The 20,444-nt window shown below is 35.9% G+C and overlaps 1 protein-coding gene across 6 annotated transcripts in view; it reads left to right on the top strand.

The window, feature by feature from the left end:
* The window catches only part of PH4alphaEFB (prolyl 4-hydroxylase subunit alpha-1), a 294,206-nt gene that overhangs the window by 189,824 nt on the left and 83,938 nt on the right, over positions 1-20,444 (top strand). For all 6 annotated transcript variants that reach the window (XM_090409648.1, XM_090409645.1, XM_090409646.1 and 3 more), the window contains 2 exons: positions 2,980-3,153; positions 17,928-17,998. In XM_090409648.1, the coding sequence (XP_090265774.1) occupies positions 2,980-3,153; positions 17,928-17,998 (245 nt within the window). The remainder of the gene's footprint in view (positions 1-2,979; positions 3,154-17,927; positions 17,999-20,444) is intronic.

Below are 20,444 nucleotides of genomic sequence, written 5' to 3' on the forward strand. Positions count from 1 at the left end.
TATTTTCTGCACACATCCTTACATAATGTAAGGATGTGTACTTACATTATGGGATACTAAGGCAATTAATGTGAAGTCATTAGCCTATATATACCAGTAGCTTAGTTGTGAAGAAATCTTGTGTAGGAGACAAAAATTCAGAGTTTCCGGGATAAAAAAAAACCCTGCCTCCATATAGACTGGCTAACTCACCTTTCATCGAAAAAGATTCTTGTCTATGATGTGAGGAATTGAACCCAGGTCTTTCCAACCAAAGGGCTTCGTTTATACTGACTGAGCTACAGAGGATATATGACTTCTGTATTAATTCTTGTCTCTTGGTGTCTCTTCTGGGTCTAGCTCCCACTGATGGCATTTTAATAATGTTCATATTTGAGCTTGATTTGAGGGAGTAGAGCAGTGCTGCTTGCTGGTAGGTTTTTGCCTGCCACTGAATAGAACCACATCTGAGATTTTGATGAGTTTAGTAGTGATCTTTTTGGGTCACTCATTGAGATTTTGAGTGATTTTTGTGGATCACTCAGAGTATTCAGAAAGAGATATCCCCTGCACCTTAACAGCACCATAAACTAGTGAAGGTGCAAATATTTCTGGATATGGCAGGTATGTCCTTCACAAACTAAGGACTATGGAGGTTCATCTCAATTTAAGAGTATATTAAAATACTCTCTCAACTTGTTTGCTATTTCATTTCTAATGGCTAGTTTATATCCATTACTATTGTTGTTTTCATATGTGGATCTGTTCTTATTTCATTAATATGTTCTCTAGGGTTATTCACCATAAAGTATTTGTGGATTTCTTCAATCTGTTCATGTAAAAATTTTCTTTTCTGTTGGCTGATTATTTTCTTGGCTTCCTTGCATGCTCTCTCTTTGTATCTCTGACCAACATGAACATCAGATGGTTAAGTCAAATACTTCTATCTTTTCTTTTCTTTACTGCTAGTCCACATTCTTCATTAAACCATTTTTATGCTGCATTTTACTTTGAATTCCAATTGAGTATTCTGCTGCTACTTTTGTTCTATCCTTGATATGATTCCAGATGCTTTCAGTATTTTCATTCTCATCAGGTTGCATATTTTTACATTTTTTTTGTTTTGCACGCAGATGATTTGCAGCATGTGCAAATCATCTACGTCATCCCAGTTGGCTCTTTTGTAGTACCAGAGGATGCAAGATTGGGAGTGGTTGGAGGAGAGGTGTCCTGGAGACACACACGATTTTGGTCTGAGTTGCCATAGGAGAGATGACCTCTACAGTGTATCTGGAAGGAGATACACTGTAGAGGTCATCTCCTTCCAGATACACTGTAGAGGTCATCTCTACAGTGTATCTGGAAGGAGAACTAGTCAAAAAGAGATCCAAAGTATTTGGAGAGTTAAGAGGTTATCAGGAATTTGAGTGTGTAGATGTATGATTTGTGTTAAGTCATTAATTAGAATAAAGACTTTTGCTTCTTGTCGTGCTTGTTCAGTGGTGTTGGAGTGGGGGAACCATTTGGAATTGTGGATGTTGAGATTGCCCAGGAAGATGACCTCACTATTTGGATAGCTGGATTGCAGGTGATCAAGTTTCATGGAAAGGAATGTGAAGAGATCTGAAGTGGTTATTAATGTTTGGAGACCAGCAAATAAATGCAACAAATAAAAGTTACTAAATGGGGCAAGGAAACCTGGAGCCAGAAAAGGTCAAAAGCAAGGAATTCTAAATTAGTCATTCTCTGGTAGGCTATTTCATAGCTTACAAAGGAACAACTGCCACCCTTTTGGCAAAAAAGAATTATGGAGTGTGTAATTTGGGCATTAGAGGTGAACAGTATTAGATTTAGCTGCAATCTTGGTTTCTGCCTGGAAGACTGCAAGTGATGGTGAATATTATTTATGTATTGTGTTAATACCAGAGATGTTAGTAAAGTGGATATAAAAGTGAATTTTTAGTGAAGAAATTTTGGCATGGTTTGTATGTTGTGACTGGTTGTGATGTGAATTTTTTGAATGGATTAGTTTATGAGGGAGAGTTACTTTTGTTGCAGTGTCACTGTTATTGTTTGCAAGAGTCTTCAGAATTACTCAGATCCTTTGTTACTCTCTCAAAAGGGAATACCTCTTGAAAAGTCACAAGAACATAAAAACCATTTTTAAACCAGAATGTTATTCTTAATCTGCCATAGGATCTGAATTGCCTCTAAAAAAACATTGGTTATACATATTAATATCTAAAATGCCTAGATAATAAGTTTTTTTTATCATTCCCATTTATAAGAGGTTAGAAAATTTATAACACAGCTGTGCCATATGTGGGCAATATTTATTTTCCTTCTTTTTAAGTAATTCAGAAGCCCTGTTCTGGACACCAAACATGGAATTTTTCCAAGCCACTTCTAGCCTCCAATAAGCAGAGTGGGTAGTTTCACACCCACTCTGCTTATTGGAGGCTGCAAAACATTAGCACTGCAACCTTTCATATATAAGATTGATATAAAAAATCATTACCATCCAGGTGTTTTAGATATTCATTCATAAAAGCTATAACTAATATAATTGCAATTAGCTGTAGTTTATATATATATACAAAATAATTATTGACATCATAAAAGCATCCTTTTTTATAAGATTATGCAGATATGTAAGATACAACTAATATAATGTAATTATTGACATCATAAATGCTAAATGGTTTATTTCAGAATTTTTGTGTACTTAGTTGACATTGTGACATGATTTAAATGCTCAGATTTTTTAATTCCTCTGATATTTGTTATTTTTTTGGATATTTTGTTTTCATTACCAACAGAAGATTAAAAAAAAAAAACTAATATCAGAGATCAGTAGTGGTAGCAATTGTTTTTTATATAATAGTATTTGGATATTGCTCTGATAACCATGAGGTGATGTATATGAAGCTTACTTTCTTATTTTTTAAGTAAGAAAAAAAAATCTAAAAATTAAATCGATTTCCTATTTTTTTTTTGTAGCATTTAGCAAAAGAGCATGAACTTAAATGTCAGTACTCATCTAATACTCATCCATACCTACTTCTACAACCAATAAAAGAAGAGGAAATATTTTTAAGTCCAAGAATACTAATACTACATAATGTACTTTCTGATAAAGAAATAGAAGTCATAAAATCTTTAGCTCAACCAAGAGTAAGGCTTTAGATGTTTGTTGTTATATTCTTTTAATAATTTGATAATTTTTGTTTTTGGTGTGTGTGTATTTTTAAATCTGACCCACACACGAAAGGCCACAAGACCTATATCACATTAGTGTTGTTTATGTGCAAGAGAAATAGAAGAGAGGAGGAAACTGTTTACGTTTTGTTTAAACAGCTGAGGGCTGCATTCTTTGGGAAATGCAGAGTGGGGGAGACTGTTCCGAAGAACAGAAGAAGATGGAATGAAAGAGGAGACAGTGAAGTTGGTTTAGTGAGTTTCAAGATGGACTGTAAAAGGGTATTGGTTAGCAGTGGCTCTTGTTCTAATGATTTTGGAGGAAAGTGGAGGAATAATAGTGGCCAGCCAATTCAGCACAGCATTGTCTATGAAAGTATCTGTAGAAGAGACACAAGACAGAAACTGAACATGTGTGTGTGTGTGTGTGTGTGAGAGAGAGAGAGAGGGGGATTGAAGTGGATATGTGAGAACGGGATTATTAATTAGACAGATTACTCTCTTCTGGATAGAATCGAGCAATCTTAGAGAGGATTTTGGTGCACCACCCCAAATATGGGAGCAATATTCCATGGTTTGTAGGATTTGTATAGAGTGAGCAGCTGTGAAAGAGTGAAGTAGTGTCTTGTGGAAAAAAGTACACCAAGTTTTTTGGCAGTTGTAGAAACTACAATTGAAATGTGATTATGATAGGAAAGATCGGAGATGCAAGTCAGTGCAAGAAATCAGATCATGTTTGGTTATCTCAGTATTATTGAAGAGAGGGATGTGAGCTCTTTCTTGCGAGAGAGATGAGATAGGACTGAGTTTTGGTGGCATTAAAGTCTACAAGGTTGTCCTCCCCGTTTCCCTTATTGGGATATAGCTAAGAGATCAGAGTTCAATCACTGGACATAGTTGATCTTGATGATTCTAATACTTGAGCATTACAAGGTTTATCAAATGAATAGGAGGGATGGGATGTACTGTCATCAGCAAAACTATGGGTAGGATTAGAAGCAGTGGCGGCCTGTGAAATTTTAAAAGGGGGAGGGAGGTGCTGTCTATACAAAATAAAATAAAAAAATTATTTTTTTCCTAATCAGTAACCAATAAAAAAAAATAATTATTATTTTTTTAATTTGTATAGGCAGCACTGCCACTGTTTGGAAGACTGTGAGAGCAGGTCATTTATATACAAGAGGAAGAGAGTGGATGAAAGAACAGAACTCTTGGGTATTCCTGCATTCGCAGTGAAATCTAAGGAGAAGAAGCCATCCACCATGGCACATAGTGAGTGACCAGTGAGAAAGTTGGCAATCCAGTTGCAGAGTGTGGAAGGTAGACCATACGGCAGTTTGTTAAGTAAACCCCTGTACCAAACCCAATCAAATGCCTTTGAAATGTTGAGGACAACAACATGTGGTTTCTCCAGCTGTAGATTGTGAGTGGCAAAATCCGTACTGCTGATCACTGATTAGTAGGTCTCTAGGTGGTTCAAGAGTTGGTTGTTGATGACCATAATTTTAGAGAGGGAACAGAAATGGGAGCAATTGGACGGTCCTTTGTTTGTTGACTTTTATCAGCTTTCTTTGAGATATGCTAGATGTGGACTTGTTTCTGTGTTGTAGGGTAGATGCTAGTGAATAGGATAGATTGAAGAGGGAATACAGAATAGGTAGTAGTTCTGGGGCACAATTTTTTCAACACAATAGGTGGGATATTATCAAGACCAGATGCCTTGTTTGTGTTCAGGTTATTAAGGATTCTTCGGATTCTTTTTTGACAGAAGACTATGGGTAACATTGAGAGAGCTGTTCTTGATGGATTGGAGAGAACTATGCCCAAGTTGTCAATGCAGGAATTGGAAGAGAAGATTGATGCTAGTAAGTCAGCCTTGTCTTCAGGTGAGGTAACTACAGTGCCATCTGGGTGTGAGAATTGTGGAAACCTGGGTAGGTTTGCACAACTTCTAGTTCCTAGCCATTGGCTTTGGCTAGGAACTAGAAGAAGCAACAGCCACTTGGGTAGGAGGTGAGTTTGCAGCATTTGGCCCTTTGGAAGTCTGATTTGGACTTGGTGGTGATTCTTTTACAACTGTTGCGAGCTGCAGTATAGACAGAGCGAGTAGCTGGAGTTTTGGTCTTGAGTCATTCGTGGTATGTAGAGTTTTTTTTCTTTTACTGTGTTAGCACACTTTTGAGAAACCATGGCTTGGATTGTGACTGAGAATTTGGAGTGGAATAAGGGATGAAAGCCTTCATTCCTGTTAGGATAATTTCTATTATTTGGTCAGAGCAGGTGTTTGGATCAGAACTGAAGTAGTAGTTGGATTATGGGAAGGAGGAATAGAAATCATGGAAGTTGCCCCATTTGGCACCTGTATAGTGTTAAAGGACACAAGACTATGAACTGATGGGTGAATGTTGTTCTGTAACAAAAAAAATAAAACTTGTATGGGGTTGTGATCTGAATTATCAACTGGGGAACTGACATCCACAGTATATTTGTAAGGGGAGCTTGTTAGAAAGAGGTCAAGTGTGTTAGTAAATTGGTTAGGGTTTGTCAGGTATTCTGATAGGGAGATTCATGATCTATGATAGGTCATTGCTAATGGCAAATACCTCAGCATTGCTGCCTACTTGATTGGTGAAACTGGAGAAAGGAAGCCGATATGAGTTGTAGATGTTGAAGTCCTCCAAGAAGGATGACATCACTGTTGGGGTATTTCAACTGCAAAAAGTCAAGCTTTAGAGAGAGATAGTTGAAGAGGTCAGAATGGTTAACAGAGTTTGGGTAGGTTGATTTGCAGAAGGGTGGGGGATTCGATGTTTGCTGTCTATGGCATGGTATGTCCGTTCTGATGAATACACAAGTGCTGCCTTTGTGACAGAAAAACCTTTGTAATGTGTAGTTTGTTCATTTGAGGTGGAGAGTGATTGTTGAGGTTGTCAGTTGGGGTTCTGATACGAATAGTAATTCTGGTTTAGATACTCTAGGTGTGTTTTTTTATCGTTTATATTGCTGTTTAGGCCATGGATGTTGGTGAAGTGGATGTGGAAACTTTTTTTTTAGGTTAAGAATTAATGCTGATGGGTTGTTTTGTTGGATTTTGATGTTTTTTTATGTTGTTGGATTTTTTAAACTATTTTTTGTGGGAGAATTTTTGTGATCTGCAATAAAATCACATTTCTTTGGGTTGTGGTCCATTGTATTTGGTGAAGAAGAGATAAAAAGAAAGTGGGGCATGCAGCGAGAAATTGACAGATTCAGAAACATACTGCCCACAAGAGAACTCAGTCTCCTGTACTTATTTGGCCTTGACAGTTCCCCTGCATCCACAGTATTTGGTCTCTCCAGTCATGAACTGTTGTGGTTGCAGATTCATAAATATGCGACTCCAATTCATTAGTAACTGATTTGGTCCCATGTATCGGCCTGTGGAACCGTTTTACTGCTGTAGCCTTGAATGGGGGAGGATCCGGGTCCTTAAGTGAGATTGGTTAGTCATTGAGGATATCACTCTCATTGCATGTGGGAATAAGGAAGGAGGGGACAGAAAAATGAACCCTTGTTTTTGTGAGCAAACATGGCTACAGCCACTTCAGTTCTCTAACAAGCAGGTTGGCGGTATTTCACCCGGCAATGAAAGACATTTACCACCTGAGGTCTAGTTGGCATTTTCTCCAACAGGGAAGATATGCTTTTGCTGTTGCAAAAGCATATCTTCTTTTGCTTTTGCTGTTGCCAGGTTCACCAGAGTCCTGTTTGTGGAAACAGGCTATACCACAGGAAGGTGGGGATGAATTAACTGTGAGAGGCTATATATTGCACATCGACAGCCCTTTAGTAGCCTCATTTATTAACATATCCACTATTAGTATACAGGTGATATTTTAATATTTAGATGTACTATAGTTATGGGATTTAAAAATCATGGTTAATTATAGATATGTTATTATTACTTAAACCATGCTGTTAAACAGGAATTTTCTGTTCCCTTTAATAAAGGCTGCAAAAATCTAAATTTGTAATTATTATATTAAAATATATTTTGATAAACTGATTTTTTTCTTGTCAATAAATATCTAATTCTTGTGGAAAGGCTTAGACATTGGTTATACATTTTTTACTAAATAATTTAAGGAAATTACAACGTAAACTAGGATGTACATTAAAATAAATTTTAATATACTTCAATATTTCGGCAACGTCACGTTACCATTTTCAAGGACCTTAAGAACAAGACACGTACTCGCAGGCACAACAAACAGTAAGTGAGGAAGAAGCAGGAAGCTATTATTTCTCCTGAAGTCCTGATGGTGCCCTCTAGTGGGCAATGTTGGTATTCTTGGGCGATTGGGCTGAATAGCCCAAATTTTCCAGGTTTCCCAAATTTGAGGCAGTCTCTTGCAGTCAAATTTGTTGAGGTTTTGATTGTTTCTTAGGGCTGAAGCTGATTCCATGAAAAGCCTTTCATATTTGTATTTACTACGGTGTATTATCGTGGCTTTCTTCCACCGTATTCTATGGCAGGTATCCAGCGCATGGTCAGCAAGACCAGAGTGGCTGTATTGGTGAAACCAGATGTAGTCCTTGTGTTCTGAAATTCTGATATTTGCTGTCCTGCCTGTTTGGCCAAAGTAGGACAGCTTACAGCTGCAAGGGACCTGGTATACACCAGGTAGGTCTAGTGGGGGGTGGGTTGGTCTTTAGTAGAGCAGATAAGGGATGCCAATTTTTTATATGGTCTGTAACAAGAAGTTAGGTAATGTTTTTTTAGGATTTTTGCAATTTTTTCCGAGGTGCCTCGGATAAAATTGCAAAACCACAACCACCACCACCACAACCCCCCCCACCCCTCACAACAAGGATTGTTGTGAGGGGTGGGGGGGGGTTGTGGTGGTGGTGGTTTCAATATTTTTTGGATTTTTTTTTTTTGGGTGGGGGGGATAGCCATTGGCTGAGAAAGTGTTGAGAATGTGGTTTAGTTCTGTGGTTAGGGCATTTTCATTTGAACAAAAAAGTTTAGCCCTGTTGTGTAGTATCTTAATGACTCCATATTGTTGCGATGAGGGGTGGTGGGATTGTTGGTGAATGTATCTGCCTGTATGGGTGGGTTTTCTATAGACTGAGAAAACCACGGTTCCATCAGGCTGACGGGTGACTAGTGTGTCTAAGAAAGGAAGGCAGTTGTTTTTTTCCTCTTCCAGGGTGAATTTGATTCTAGGGTGTTGGTTGTTTAAGTGTGTTAGGAAGGAGAGGAGTGCATCGGAGCCATGTGGCCAAATAGCGGACACATCATCAACATAGCGAAGCCAAATGGTTGGTTTTTGTGGGGCAGAGTTTAAGGCTTTCTCTTCAAAAGTCTCCATATAAAAGTTGGCCAAGGGTGGAGAGAATGGAGAACCCATGGCTGTCTCCTCTATTTGTTTGTAGAATTTTCCTTGCCAAACAAAATAGCCTGAGTTCATTGTGAACTGAAATAGGGCTGTGATATCGGGAGGAAATTTAGCTTGGATTAGCTCTAAGGGTTCTTTGAGTGGGACATATGTGAATAAGGAGGAGACATCAAAACTGACCGTTATGTCAGTGTGTTTGAGTGTAAGGTTTTCTATGCTGGCTTTGAAGTGGGCTGAGTTTTTTATGTGTGAAGGTGTGTTGCCAGTATAGTGTGTGAGAGAGCTTTGGCCAAAGTTTAGCTAGTTTGTATGTGGGGGAATCAATGCCATCCACCATGGAATGTAATGGCACATTTTCATTATGTATTTTTGGGAGTCCATAAATACAGGGGGGGGAGAGTTAAATGGTTTTAATTTGTTAGTGATTTCCACAGGCCAAGAAGTGACCTTCTTAAGGAGCCTGTGGAGTTTTCTAATTTGTGAGTTGGTGGGATTGTACTCAATAGGGAGGTAAGTAGCCCGATCTAACAATAGAGCTTTCAGTTTACCTGTGTAATCCTTTTGGTTAAGCAATACTGTGGCATTCCCTTTATCAGCTTTGGTGATTATTATTTTCTTGTTTTTCTTTAATTCTAGTAGAGATTTAATTTCCTTACTGGGCATGTTGGCTTTTGGTAGTTTAGCTTTGGTCAAAACACAAGCCACATCCAGTCTAATATCGTTTATCCCTTATCCACTCTATTAACGACTCCCCCCCCCTAGACCTACCTGGTGTATACCAGATCCCTTGCAGCTGTAAGCTGTCCTACTTTGGCCAAACAGGCAGGACAGCAAAAGGTTTTGATATTTGTAGGTGGCATGGTGCATTCATTTATGTAGCAAATTTTGAAGTGAATGTTCAGATGATTTTGGGGTAAGATGTTTGTGTTTTTTATATTTTTGACATAATTTTTTGAGGAAGGTTTATTTTTTAACCACAGTTACACTGTAGTTGTTTTTCTTTTAATATTACTATTGTGGAAGTTAGAATAAGGATATGTAGGAAAAGGAAATAGACTATTCCACTTGTTGTCCATACCAAGTGCATCCAGCCTCCTTGCTGCAGCATCGGACTCAACATTTGTCCAACTTCAAATCTGGCAGAATAAGTAGCAGCAAGATTATGTGCTTGCCAGTCAGGAAGCCTCCAGAAACATTTCATCAGGTTTGATCCTATATAGTGTTTAGCTGCTCTTCTATGGAACATCTCTAAAGGTGTTATGTACCCTCAAGTGGTGTTTGGTATTATTCAAACTGTATGTGGGGGAAGAGGAAATTGAAACCAGAACTTCCACCCTGGAGAATGAATATGGCATCAGCCATTTTAAGCAAATTGGTTGTATTTTGGTGATTGATGAAGGTCATCTAACATACATAGTCTAGTTGGCACTTCCTCCAACTAGGAAGATGTTCCTTTATAGTGGAGATCTTTACTGATTTTGTCATAGTTCCCATCAGGGGAAAAACAGTCCACACTGACTGTAGTAAAATAGGGCTCAAAATGGCTGTATATGGTGTTTCATCTGTCTCGATTGTGACTCGGTTGCTACAAAGTCTGGTGTCAGAAGATCTGTTAGATTTCTTGGATGTGTTATTTAATAGTTTTCAAGTAATTCAGAATATCCTTATCGTCAATTTTTATATTCCCTTTATGATCTGTGATGCCTTTTGTGGTATTCTTTCATCTATTTCTGAGTTTTTTAATAGTTTTAAAACATTTTTCAACTTCTTAATATTTGTGTATTATTTTCAAAATCTTTTCAACTTTTGTTTAGCAATTGAATACAAAATTTAGCTTTTTTTTTTTTTTTTTTCCCTAAGGATATGCTTGTTAGCTAAGAACTTTGTGTGATTTTTTCTTTTCATGGGCTTTTTCTTTAACTTCCTGCATCACCACAGAGTACTTATTTTTCTTTCTTTGCAGTCAGCTTCATTACATCAGCATCTTTATATAAACATGAACGTTTATATAAAGAAAGTGCTGAAGCCCTACTACACAGACCAAATTTAAACTGCAATGACGTTCTTACTATTCCTAAAGTATGGGAAATTGTCATACAAAATTGTGTAAAATATTTTTTTTTTACTTCTGTAACACGTCACGCATGCTTATTGAGATTCTATTATAATCATGTGCCCTAACCGTATGTTATTCCTATTATTGTTTAAACTACCGTACTGATGATGTCCTAAGAAACAATTTGGTCTCCTGGAGCTCATATGCAATTTACATTCGTGCATGTTTTTTCTTGATATGGAGCCAACTTCAGGCAACTAAAAAAGATATAGCATCTAACGTTCATTCTATTTTGGATCTTGAAAGAAAAATTTCAGCTGTCCTGGATGAAGAATTACTGGATATCGTTCTTCGGGTGTCTAAACAATCTTTAGCCCTTTCCTATGAAAAACATTTCTGCAAATTTATGCAAAAATAAAATCTTATGCATACTTGGAATGAAATATTTACAATTAAATAATTTTCACTGTGGTTAATACGTGTATTTCTTGTAGTGATGAACACACCACAGGTTTCGTTATATAAGAAAGATGATGTCTTTGCTATTTGGCCACATGCTGAAGCAGAACTTACCACATTCCTACAACAGATAAATAGCCTTCCCATGCATTCAGTTCACCATGGAAAAAGAAAGGGCTGATAGTTTAAATTTCTTGGACATCCTCCTTACTCGCACATCCTCTGGTGCTTTATCAACATGTGTCTATTGAAAACTTACCTTTACTGGCAGATACATTCATCAAAAGTCTGCTCATCACACCTCTCAAAAAATCGGTGTTATCAAATCTTTAATTAATAGAGCACATAAAGTGTGTTCCTCCCCCTTAAGCTTACAACAAGAACTTTTAACTATAAACAAGTTAATTGAATCTAATGGTTACAACCCTAATCAGATCCAGCAGATAACTGACTCCTATGTTCTAACATCTCAGGATTCTTCAACAGACTGCAGAGTTCCAATTCCTTATATTTCAGGCATCTCAGAGCCTATTGGCAGAATTTTTAAGGAGTATCATCTTATTCCCACATATTTTCTTATCAACAAAATTTCTCACTTGTTGCAATCTACAATAGACAAACTAGCACCTCTATCATTAGCTGGTGGTCTAGCACAACATAGTATTGACACTAAACATAATATCCAGTGGGATAAAGCTTGTCTTCTCCACAGATGCAAGTTTAAATATGAACGCCTTATTAAAGAAAGTTGCGAAGCCCTTTTACGTTGGCTGAATTTGAATCGAAATGACCGTCTCTCTCTCTCTCCCAAAAGTTTGGGAGATTTTTATTTTATGCAACTATCAATGAAAGAGTTTTTAAGAATGATTTAATAATATTTTATTAATAGTAATTTTCTGGCACGTGGCAACAATTTTAATTGGTGATCTACTGACTGTTCTGTACTTTGTATTCCATTCCTTTAACTGTTTGTTCTACACTGATGATGTACTGTTACTTTCAGTACGAAATATTTATACCTTTAATTCATTAAAGTTATTACTGTTGGTTTCATACGTGTTAAGTTATTAATTTTAATTATGCCACAGGTACCTCTAAAGATTTGGTATGTGGAAAGACAGCTGCAGTAGATGATATGCAACCAGAATGCCCAAATATGAAGGTATAAAAGTCTTGCAGTAACTACACTGCATATTTCAGAGGGCTTGGTTAGAAAGGTCAAATTCCATATGATTGAAGTAGAGCTCTTAAAGTTCCCATCTATCAAAAAGGTGAAAACTTCTAGGTAAGATTTATGCAAGCATACTTTAGAAGAATCCGAACAAGATTGTGGAAGAGAAACTTGGAGAAGAACAAGCCAAATCGAGCTTGTCAGGATCAGATTTTCACTTTATAACAAATAGTTGAGAAATCATGACAATATAACAAGTATCAGTATATAAATTTTGTAGATCTGGAAAAGGTATCCAACAAGATGCCCAGAGAAAAGCTTTTCAAAATGCTACAATTATGTATGTTAAATGGAACATTAAAGAGATCAGCACATAACTTGTATTTAAGTTGTAGCTCAGCAGTTAGAATTGAAAGAAACAATCTTTAACTAAAACATTGGAATTGAAAGTAGCTTTTTACATACACACACACACTTGATCCTTGGACAACATGGGTTTGAATCTATCATACTTCATCTATCAGGTCCACTTATACGCAAATTTTTTTCAATAAGTATATTGGAAAAATTTTTGGTGATAAAAATTCACAGATAAAACAGATAGCCTAGAAATATTGAAAAAATTAAGAAAAAGTTAGGTATGTCATTGTAAACAGTATGCTATATTTCTATATTGTATATCTTATTTTATATCTTAACGTAGCTCTTTCATTTCTTTCAGTACATCATATATATCTTATGTTTTTACCTTTTCTTTCATCTATTCTTCCTTATATTTTCTGCTGTCTCTATCATTTATCTCTGCTTTGACTTTCTCTATTCTTTATTTACTTTACCATTATTTTACCTTTCTATACCATTATTTCTATATACTCTAATTATTACTTTACGCTCTCTACACCTTTATCTAAGTTACCACACATTGCATTTTTGCTACTACAGGTTATCTAAAGTCTAATACCTTGGGAACCTTGAAAAATTTATTTATATTTAAAGACTGCACCAGCTAGGTCCCCTTTTCTGGCCTTCAATAGAATTAAGATCACCTGCAGCATCTCTCTAATTCTATCTCTCAAGCTTTACTGTCAGTCGTGGCTACTCTAATTTAACTTTGCACACAGGTTCGCATATTTTCCTTTTTGGAAACAGTGTATTGGAATCAGGATCAGTGAATACACATGATTTAGTATATTAAACACATTTTATTTAATCTAGGACACATTAACACATTAATACAATTTCTTGATTGAATTGATGCTACAAAAAATTTTAAAGCTAAGGATTATAATCTCATGCAATAAATTTTACACATTAAGATTCACAGCCATACTATCAAATGCCCATCTGTAACTCGTTCATCTGCTAAATATATTCTCATCTGATATACGCACATTAAAATGCACAGCAATACTAACACTTGTCAATCCATAATCCTAATTATTCTGCCTTTTAAGAATTTAAATCTCATACATAATACATACATAATGAACATGCAGCAATGCTATCTTTCATGCAATATATTTAGACATAAAAATACACAGCAATATTATCGATTGTAAGTCTGTAACCTTGCTCATTCTGCTGCTAAGTATTATAATCTCATCCAATATACACTCATTAAAATGCATAGCAATACTAACACTTATCAATCCATAATCCTAATCATTCTGCCTTTTAAGAATGCAGCAATTCTATCTTATTCCAATCTATGATTTCATTCATCCTGCTGCAAAGAATTATTATCTCATATCTAACTTATATCAGCCACTCTTTAGCCTCCTAGTCTGGGACAAACCATTAAATTTAACCTTTTTATAAATGTCTTGCCGAATATATATATTTCAATCAACAAATATACTATATCTAATTCACTACCAGCATTTTCTTAACCTCATAGTCCGGAACATACAAACATAATATAACTTTATAAACGTCCGGCCGAATATATAAATACTTCAAGGAAGTACTCACTGTTGAACTGGCTCTACCGTCTCTTATCTGGTTCTGCAGGCTTCTTTTCTTTCTGGGTCTCATCATTTGTGCCGGTTTCCTTCAGTCTGGTTCCGTCGCATTGTAGAAGATTTTTGGGGGATCGGATCATGTCGTACCGGTACTGCTTTTCTGTCCTGGGCCATGTACGCTTGTGCAGGGTTCTTTCTTTTAGTGCCGTCGCATTTCCAAGAATTCCCGGGGCTTGACGCATATTATTTCTTACTCATATTCCTTACTTTTCTTCGGACGTCGAATGGACCCACGATGCTGGATTCCGAGACACTACGAGAAGAGACTGCATTTTGCATACCTGCTTCCTTCTTCCTATGCGTACCGGCATATGGCCACCGCACCGCTGCATACTGCCCTTCACCTGCTACATCTTCAATCTCTTGCCTCTGGATACCTGGATAAAAAAAGCCCCTTGGATACTTCTGGGTCCTGTCTTATACTCCCTCTTGCCGTCCCTGGAATAAGGGTTGAGAACCCCTAGCATTTCCACACACAAAGGAGAATGTGACCTTCGAGTTGTTTACTTTTGTTCCCCCTGAACACACAAAAACAATACGCGGGAGAGCCTTTAGTTGTTCGCCGCCTGATGTTGCACTGTCCTTGGGACACACATTAAGTTAAGCTTTGAACAATTGCATCCAGCTGTTCTACTCCCCCTTCATAAATCCCTTAAATGGTTTATTAATACAGACATCTAAAGGTTGAAGCTGACTAGTTAGACCCCTTGGAATTACAGCTAACTGAGTTTTTAACATCTGTTCTGTGAGAACGAAACTGATCCCATACTAACAGGGCAGGCTTCTTCAACAGTCCTACAGGGTGCCTAGACCAAATTTCATCTATCCATAACTTTATTCCTCCTCCATCCATCCAGCCTTTTGCATGAACATGTAATTTAAGCAGTTTTTTCTTTGGGTAGCGTCTTCCTTTTAAAAATCAATAGTGGCGGCAATTTTATCCCATCAGCACAGCAGCATAAAACAACCGTGTAGGGAGTTTTTCGTGCCCAGAAGTTTTAACATTAACACTTTTTGTGCACTTGGAATCCACAGTTTTTCTTTGAGGGCACATCAAAAGTCAGCAGAACCTCGTCCATGTTTCCTATTTGCACAAGTTCAAAATTTTCTCATTTCCTTGAGTTAATGAAGAATCGATGAAATTCAATTTGTAGACACTGAAAGTCCCGCTTTTCTGTGGTCTAAAATCCAAGTATTCAGTTCTGGCCATTTTGCAGTTCCACTTCATATAGATTATGTTTATTGTGAGTTGCTTTTTTTAGATCCTCTTCCTGATTCCGTCAAGTTCTTATCATTTTCTCAGTTGGGGGTAGCCCGAAATGCCTCTCTGCAGTCCTGTTTCCATGTTCTTTAGCATACGCAATCACACGTAGCTTGTATGCAATATTGTAGCAATGCCTACGTTTTTCGGCCATAATTTGCGAAGAAATTTAGAGAAAATTTAATGGCAGAAATTTATCACTGTTCACAACAACCGTGACAACAATTGGAAAGTTTAAATGAACAGGAACACAGCTGTGATTGTCTATGACAGCGTATGGGCATCCACTGAACTCTACGTAACTGGAATGCTCTCACACATCGCAAGGAAGCAAGAAAAAAATCACGTAACTCGGAACAGAGAAAATTTCCAGAAATGAAAGTAATAAAAAACTGAATATTGGCATATAAGACGCACCCTGTTTTTCAGACCTATTTTCAAAGAAAAAAAGTGCGTCTTATACCCCGGCAAATGCGGCATATATACATACTAGTCTATTTTATCATTTACTACCATAAAATACACACAAATTTATTATCAAAAGTTAAAATTTATCAAAAGTTATGCACACCATTCACAGTTGAGAAATGTAAATAAACATAAAGTTGCAGTAATAAATCATAGAAGATGGTTTGATGCAAAATCAGGTATAAGAGAAGGATGCACACTATCTCATCTCGACTCTCATTCATCATCTATCTGGATCACGTTATGAAAGAACAAAGAATAAACATGATATTAAAATCAGAGATATCAAACTTAGCTCTTTAATTTAAGCAGATGAGATAGTGTTTCTAAACACATCCAGTGCTAGTCTCCAGGATTCTCTAATTAAACTGAATATCAGTTGTAACAAATTTGGCACAAAAATCATCAATAAAAAGATCAAAATTATGAAAATAGACAGTAACATAGAAAACTTAAGTTGCATTCCCAATAGAGAACTTTTAGAACAAGTAAGATGTGAAGATGGCAAATTTGGAAATAGCTAGTAGAATAAGCAAAATTAGTGTGGTGGGGAACCAGTTGAATAAATTAATATGAAATAAGAGAGAAATTAGCCAAAACACTAAACTAAGCAGTATACAAGACAGTATTCAAGCCAATTTTAAGTTATGAATCTGAGAGGTGGATTAGCAAGATTAGAGACCAGAGAAATGAGGGTTTTGAGAAAAATTTGGAGTGTGAACTGATGGCATCAATGGCAGAATCATATTAAAAAATTAGGAAGGAACTTGAGATTCTCGAGATCTCTGTTTATGGTCATTTAAACAGAATTGGAGAGGAATGGTTATCAAAACGTGTTTTTTGACAAGATGGCAAGTAAAAGACCCAGAGGAAGATCAAGATCTAGGTGGATTGATTTGTTCAGAAGTGCCTTACAAGACTGAAATGTTAGATGCAATAATAAGGAGTGCTGACAAGTAATAGACTAATCTGGAGGAAAACTGTTGATAGGAGATCAGTAATAATGTGAACTTTCATATAGTATTGTCATAGTAGCCTGTACAACCCTTGAGGATACATATTAGGAAATTGATGATGATGACAATTTTTGAAGTTTATTATAAGTAAATAGATATTAGAAACTGGTAGTGCAATGTATATATTAGGTCACATGCATATATTGGAATACAGTAATTTTCAAGTTTAGATTCAAGATTAGATTGATGAGTTTTTTGTGATTGGACCATCTTTGTTAACATTTACGAGCCAACCCAGGTTCTCTTGAAATGTAGAATATTTTTACTTTTGGTTTTAATGAGACCATTTTAATGACAAACCACCAATGCAAAACAAATTTTATACTTGACAAAAAAGGATATTCCTGTTTAATTCTTCATCCAAGTGTAAGCAAACAAAGTTTGTATGTGCAATATCTTCATACCTAGGCTATTTGTATAATAGAGGCTGTTGATAAGCCCGGTTGTGACAATACTTATGTGAAACTTTGTTTATTTACACTTTGATAAAGGATTAAACAAGAATATAATTTACTTTGTAACTAAATGAAAACATTTTCTAAAACAAAATTTTTTCATTGCAATTTCTATATTACAGTTGTTTTGATAATGAGTGCTGTGTCTCTGTACATAAAGTAGAATGAAACACTACCTTTTTTTTTTATGAGTATCTTTGATTAATTTTATTGGTCATAAAGCAGACAGGAAAAATTTACTGGTTTCCTTCTGGTCTCACTGACACACTGCAGCCCCTCTCAATCTGCAATTATACTTTGTAAAACTAATTATGAAATATCAATGGAAATTTGCCATTGACTATCTAGTTATTGTTAATTTGCCTAATAATATTTCTCTATCTAGCTGTTATTGGTGTATCTATTATATATATTTACATGTGTGTGTGTGTCTTTATATGTATATTTTATTTGTTTCTACAGTTAAAAAGAGCTACTGTCCAGAATTATAAATCTGGCGAGCTTGAGTTTGCCAATTATAGAATCAGTAAAAGGTAAGGCTTACCATTATTTAAACATATCAGTGGTATTACAATTTTATTTTTTTATTATATTTTTTTAAGTGAACCGAGGTTTCACAAAATGTGTTCTCTCAATAATATTAAAACAGAGTGGTCACCATCAGCCATGTGAGTGCAAGTATTACAGAAACAATTGTTTATTTGGGTATTCTCATATAACTGTATGATGTGTACCAAGGACAGCCCACTGACTAGAAAATACTCAGCAGTGCTATAGTTGCCAATAGCTTATTGATTGAGAAGCTAGAAATATCGAAAAAATTAAGAAAAAGTTAGGTATGTCATGAATGCGTAAAATATACGTACATACTATTCTATTTTATCATTTACTACCATAAAATATACACAAATCTATTATCAAAACTTAAGCACACAAACACTTGCACACTGTATATGTCGCCATTCACACTTGAGAAATGTAAACAAACATAAAGATGAAGTAATAAATCATAACTGCATAAAATTAACTTTTATTAAATAAATATTTCGTTAAATTTAATTAATTACTTAAGTAGCATAACGATTCATTCATTAGTGTATAGACTAGACCAGTGGTGGTGATTTATGTGCGTGCGCCAAAAATTTACAAATCAAGTTGATGACGTGCTAGCTCATGGCAAAAATGTATCAATCGATTAGCTGACGTGCCAGGCAGTTTTTAAGAGGGGAAAAATTAATAGAAAATTAATCTAACTTAATTAATTTATTATTGATAAATTTATATTTTATAATTATAATTTTATTAATAATATTTTATTTATATATAAATTTAAAATGTTATTCAGTGTAAAATTGATTATTGTATTATTAAATTGATTTTCATTATGTTGGTTTGAAAAAAAAAAAAACACTAGTGAGAAAAATATTTATTCATTGTAACTCACCATTGAAGTAAGCTGAGCAAAGGAAGCAGCAGAAGGATGTCAACTTGTCGGCGAAACACTTACCATATTTACTCGAAAATAACTCGCCCTTGCGTATAACTGGTACCCCTGATTTTACTTTACAAAAAAAGACATTAAAAAGTGTTGCATATGTCTTGCACACGAAAAATGTTTAAACATGTTCATGTCAAGACGATAATAACTCGCTCCCTGTGGTTAACAACACACCCTCCCCAACAGCCATTATACTGCAAATGCAAGAAAAACAAGTAGTTTTATTGGTCATGATTAAGGTATGGAGGCTTTTGCAATCTGTGTAATATATTTCTCAACAAATAGTGCAATTAGAGACAGCTGGAATAAAAATGGTGTTAACTAATGAATCACATGTCCCCTCTCAGAGAAACTACTCTGTACAGACTCAAGCTAAACCATATGTTGCGCTAGAAACACCATATCTAACTAAAAACTCTTGTCCAATTTTTCAATTTCATGAAATAAGTGTTTGTTTTATTGCATTTGAAATTCTGGCTGTCATTATGACAGATCACAAAAGCTGACTTCAAATAAAATTCTACAATGAATTGAAATATGCCATATAATGCATGTGTGAGTTCCTGTGCCAACTCAAAGCAAACAAGCAGCAATAAAATTCAACCAAAAGTTGAAGTTTTGTGTGAGTTGAGCCCACTGATAAAGAGAAGTTCAATCAGAACGATAAACGACACCCTGTCTAGTGAATGTTGTCATGCAGTTTCACATGTTATGCAATTCAGGTTGAAGAGAATTAGTATTTCAACTCAACAATTGTAGGCTATCTTTGGGTCGCGCGACCTTTTGTTAATACCGCACCAATCATATGCACATCTTCATAGCTGCTCTCTGGTGTAAAACAAAATTTAACTTGTACGTATTGTAACAATTACAAAAAAAAAAAAGTTGAATAATTTATAAGCATATAAAAGGATATCACTCTGTAAATCGTTGACATGCCAGCAAAATACTTGGACATGCCACTTCTGGCATGCATGCCATAAAACATGCTCCCTAAAACAATAAGTTTGCTATATAGCTATGTGTGGTATGGTGCAAAAAAAAGTACTGAATAACTATGATATATGTTATGGAGTAAAATGGATGTTGAAGTCCAGTACTTTTTTTTGCACCATACTAGAATCAAATAGATGCAAAGGGTCAAAGCTGTATAACTGAGAGGAGACCTCCACATAGCTTTTAATGGAATGTGGAGATCCAACCAGGGCTTCTGAACTAATGTCCAGTCCTCACCTTCTCGTGGTGCACCCTGTTGAGTATCTACCTGGATACTGAACAAATAACGATGGGCTGGCAATTTGGCATTTAGCCGACCAAATTGTATTCTTATTGGTTAAACCAAAATAAAAAATGATGGTACAACATGACAAAATTTTATGCCTGCTGAGGCGTTGCCCGGTTAAACAAGGTCTCTGTTCTTTTCACCGGGGGAACCAGGGCGAACAGCGAAAAGTCAGCTACTGGAACAAATCTGAAAACAC

Source organism: Typopeltis vanoorti, chromosome 19 (genome assembly GCF_054136105.1).
Source record: "Typopeltis vanoorti isolate ZY-2024b chromosome 19, IOZ_Tvanoo_1.0, whole genome shotgun sequence".
Classification (NCBI taxonomy): Eukaryota; Metazoa; Arthropoda; class Arachnida; order Uropygi; family Thelyphonidae; genus Typopeltis; species Typopeltis vanoorti.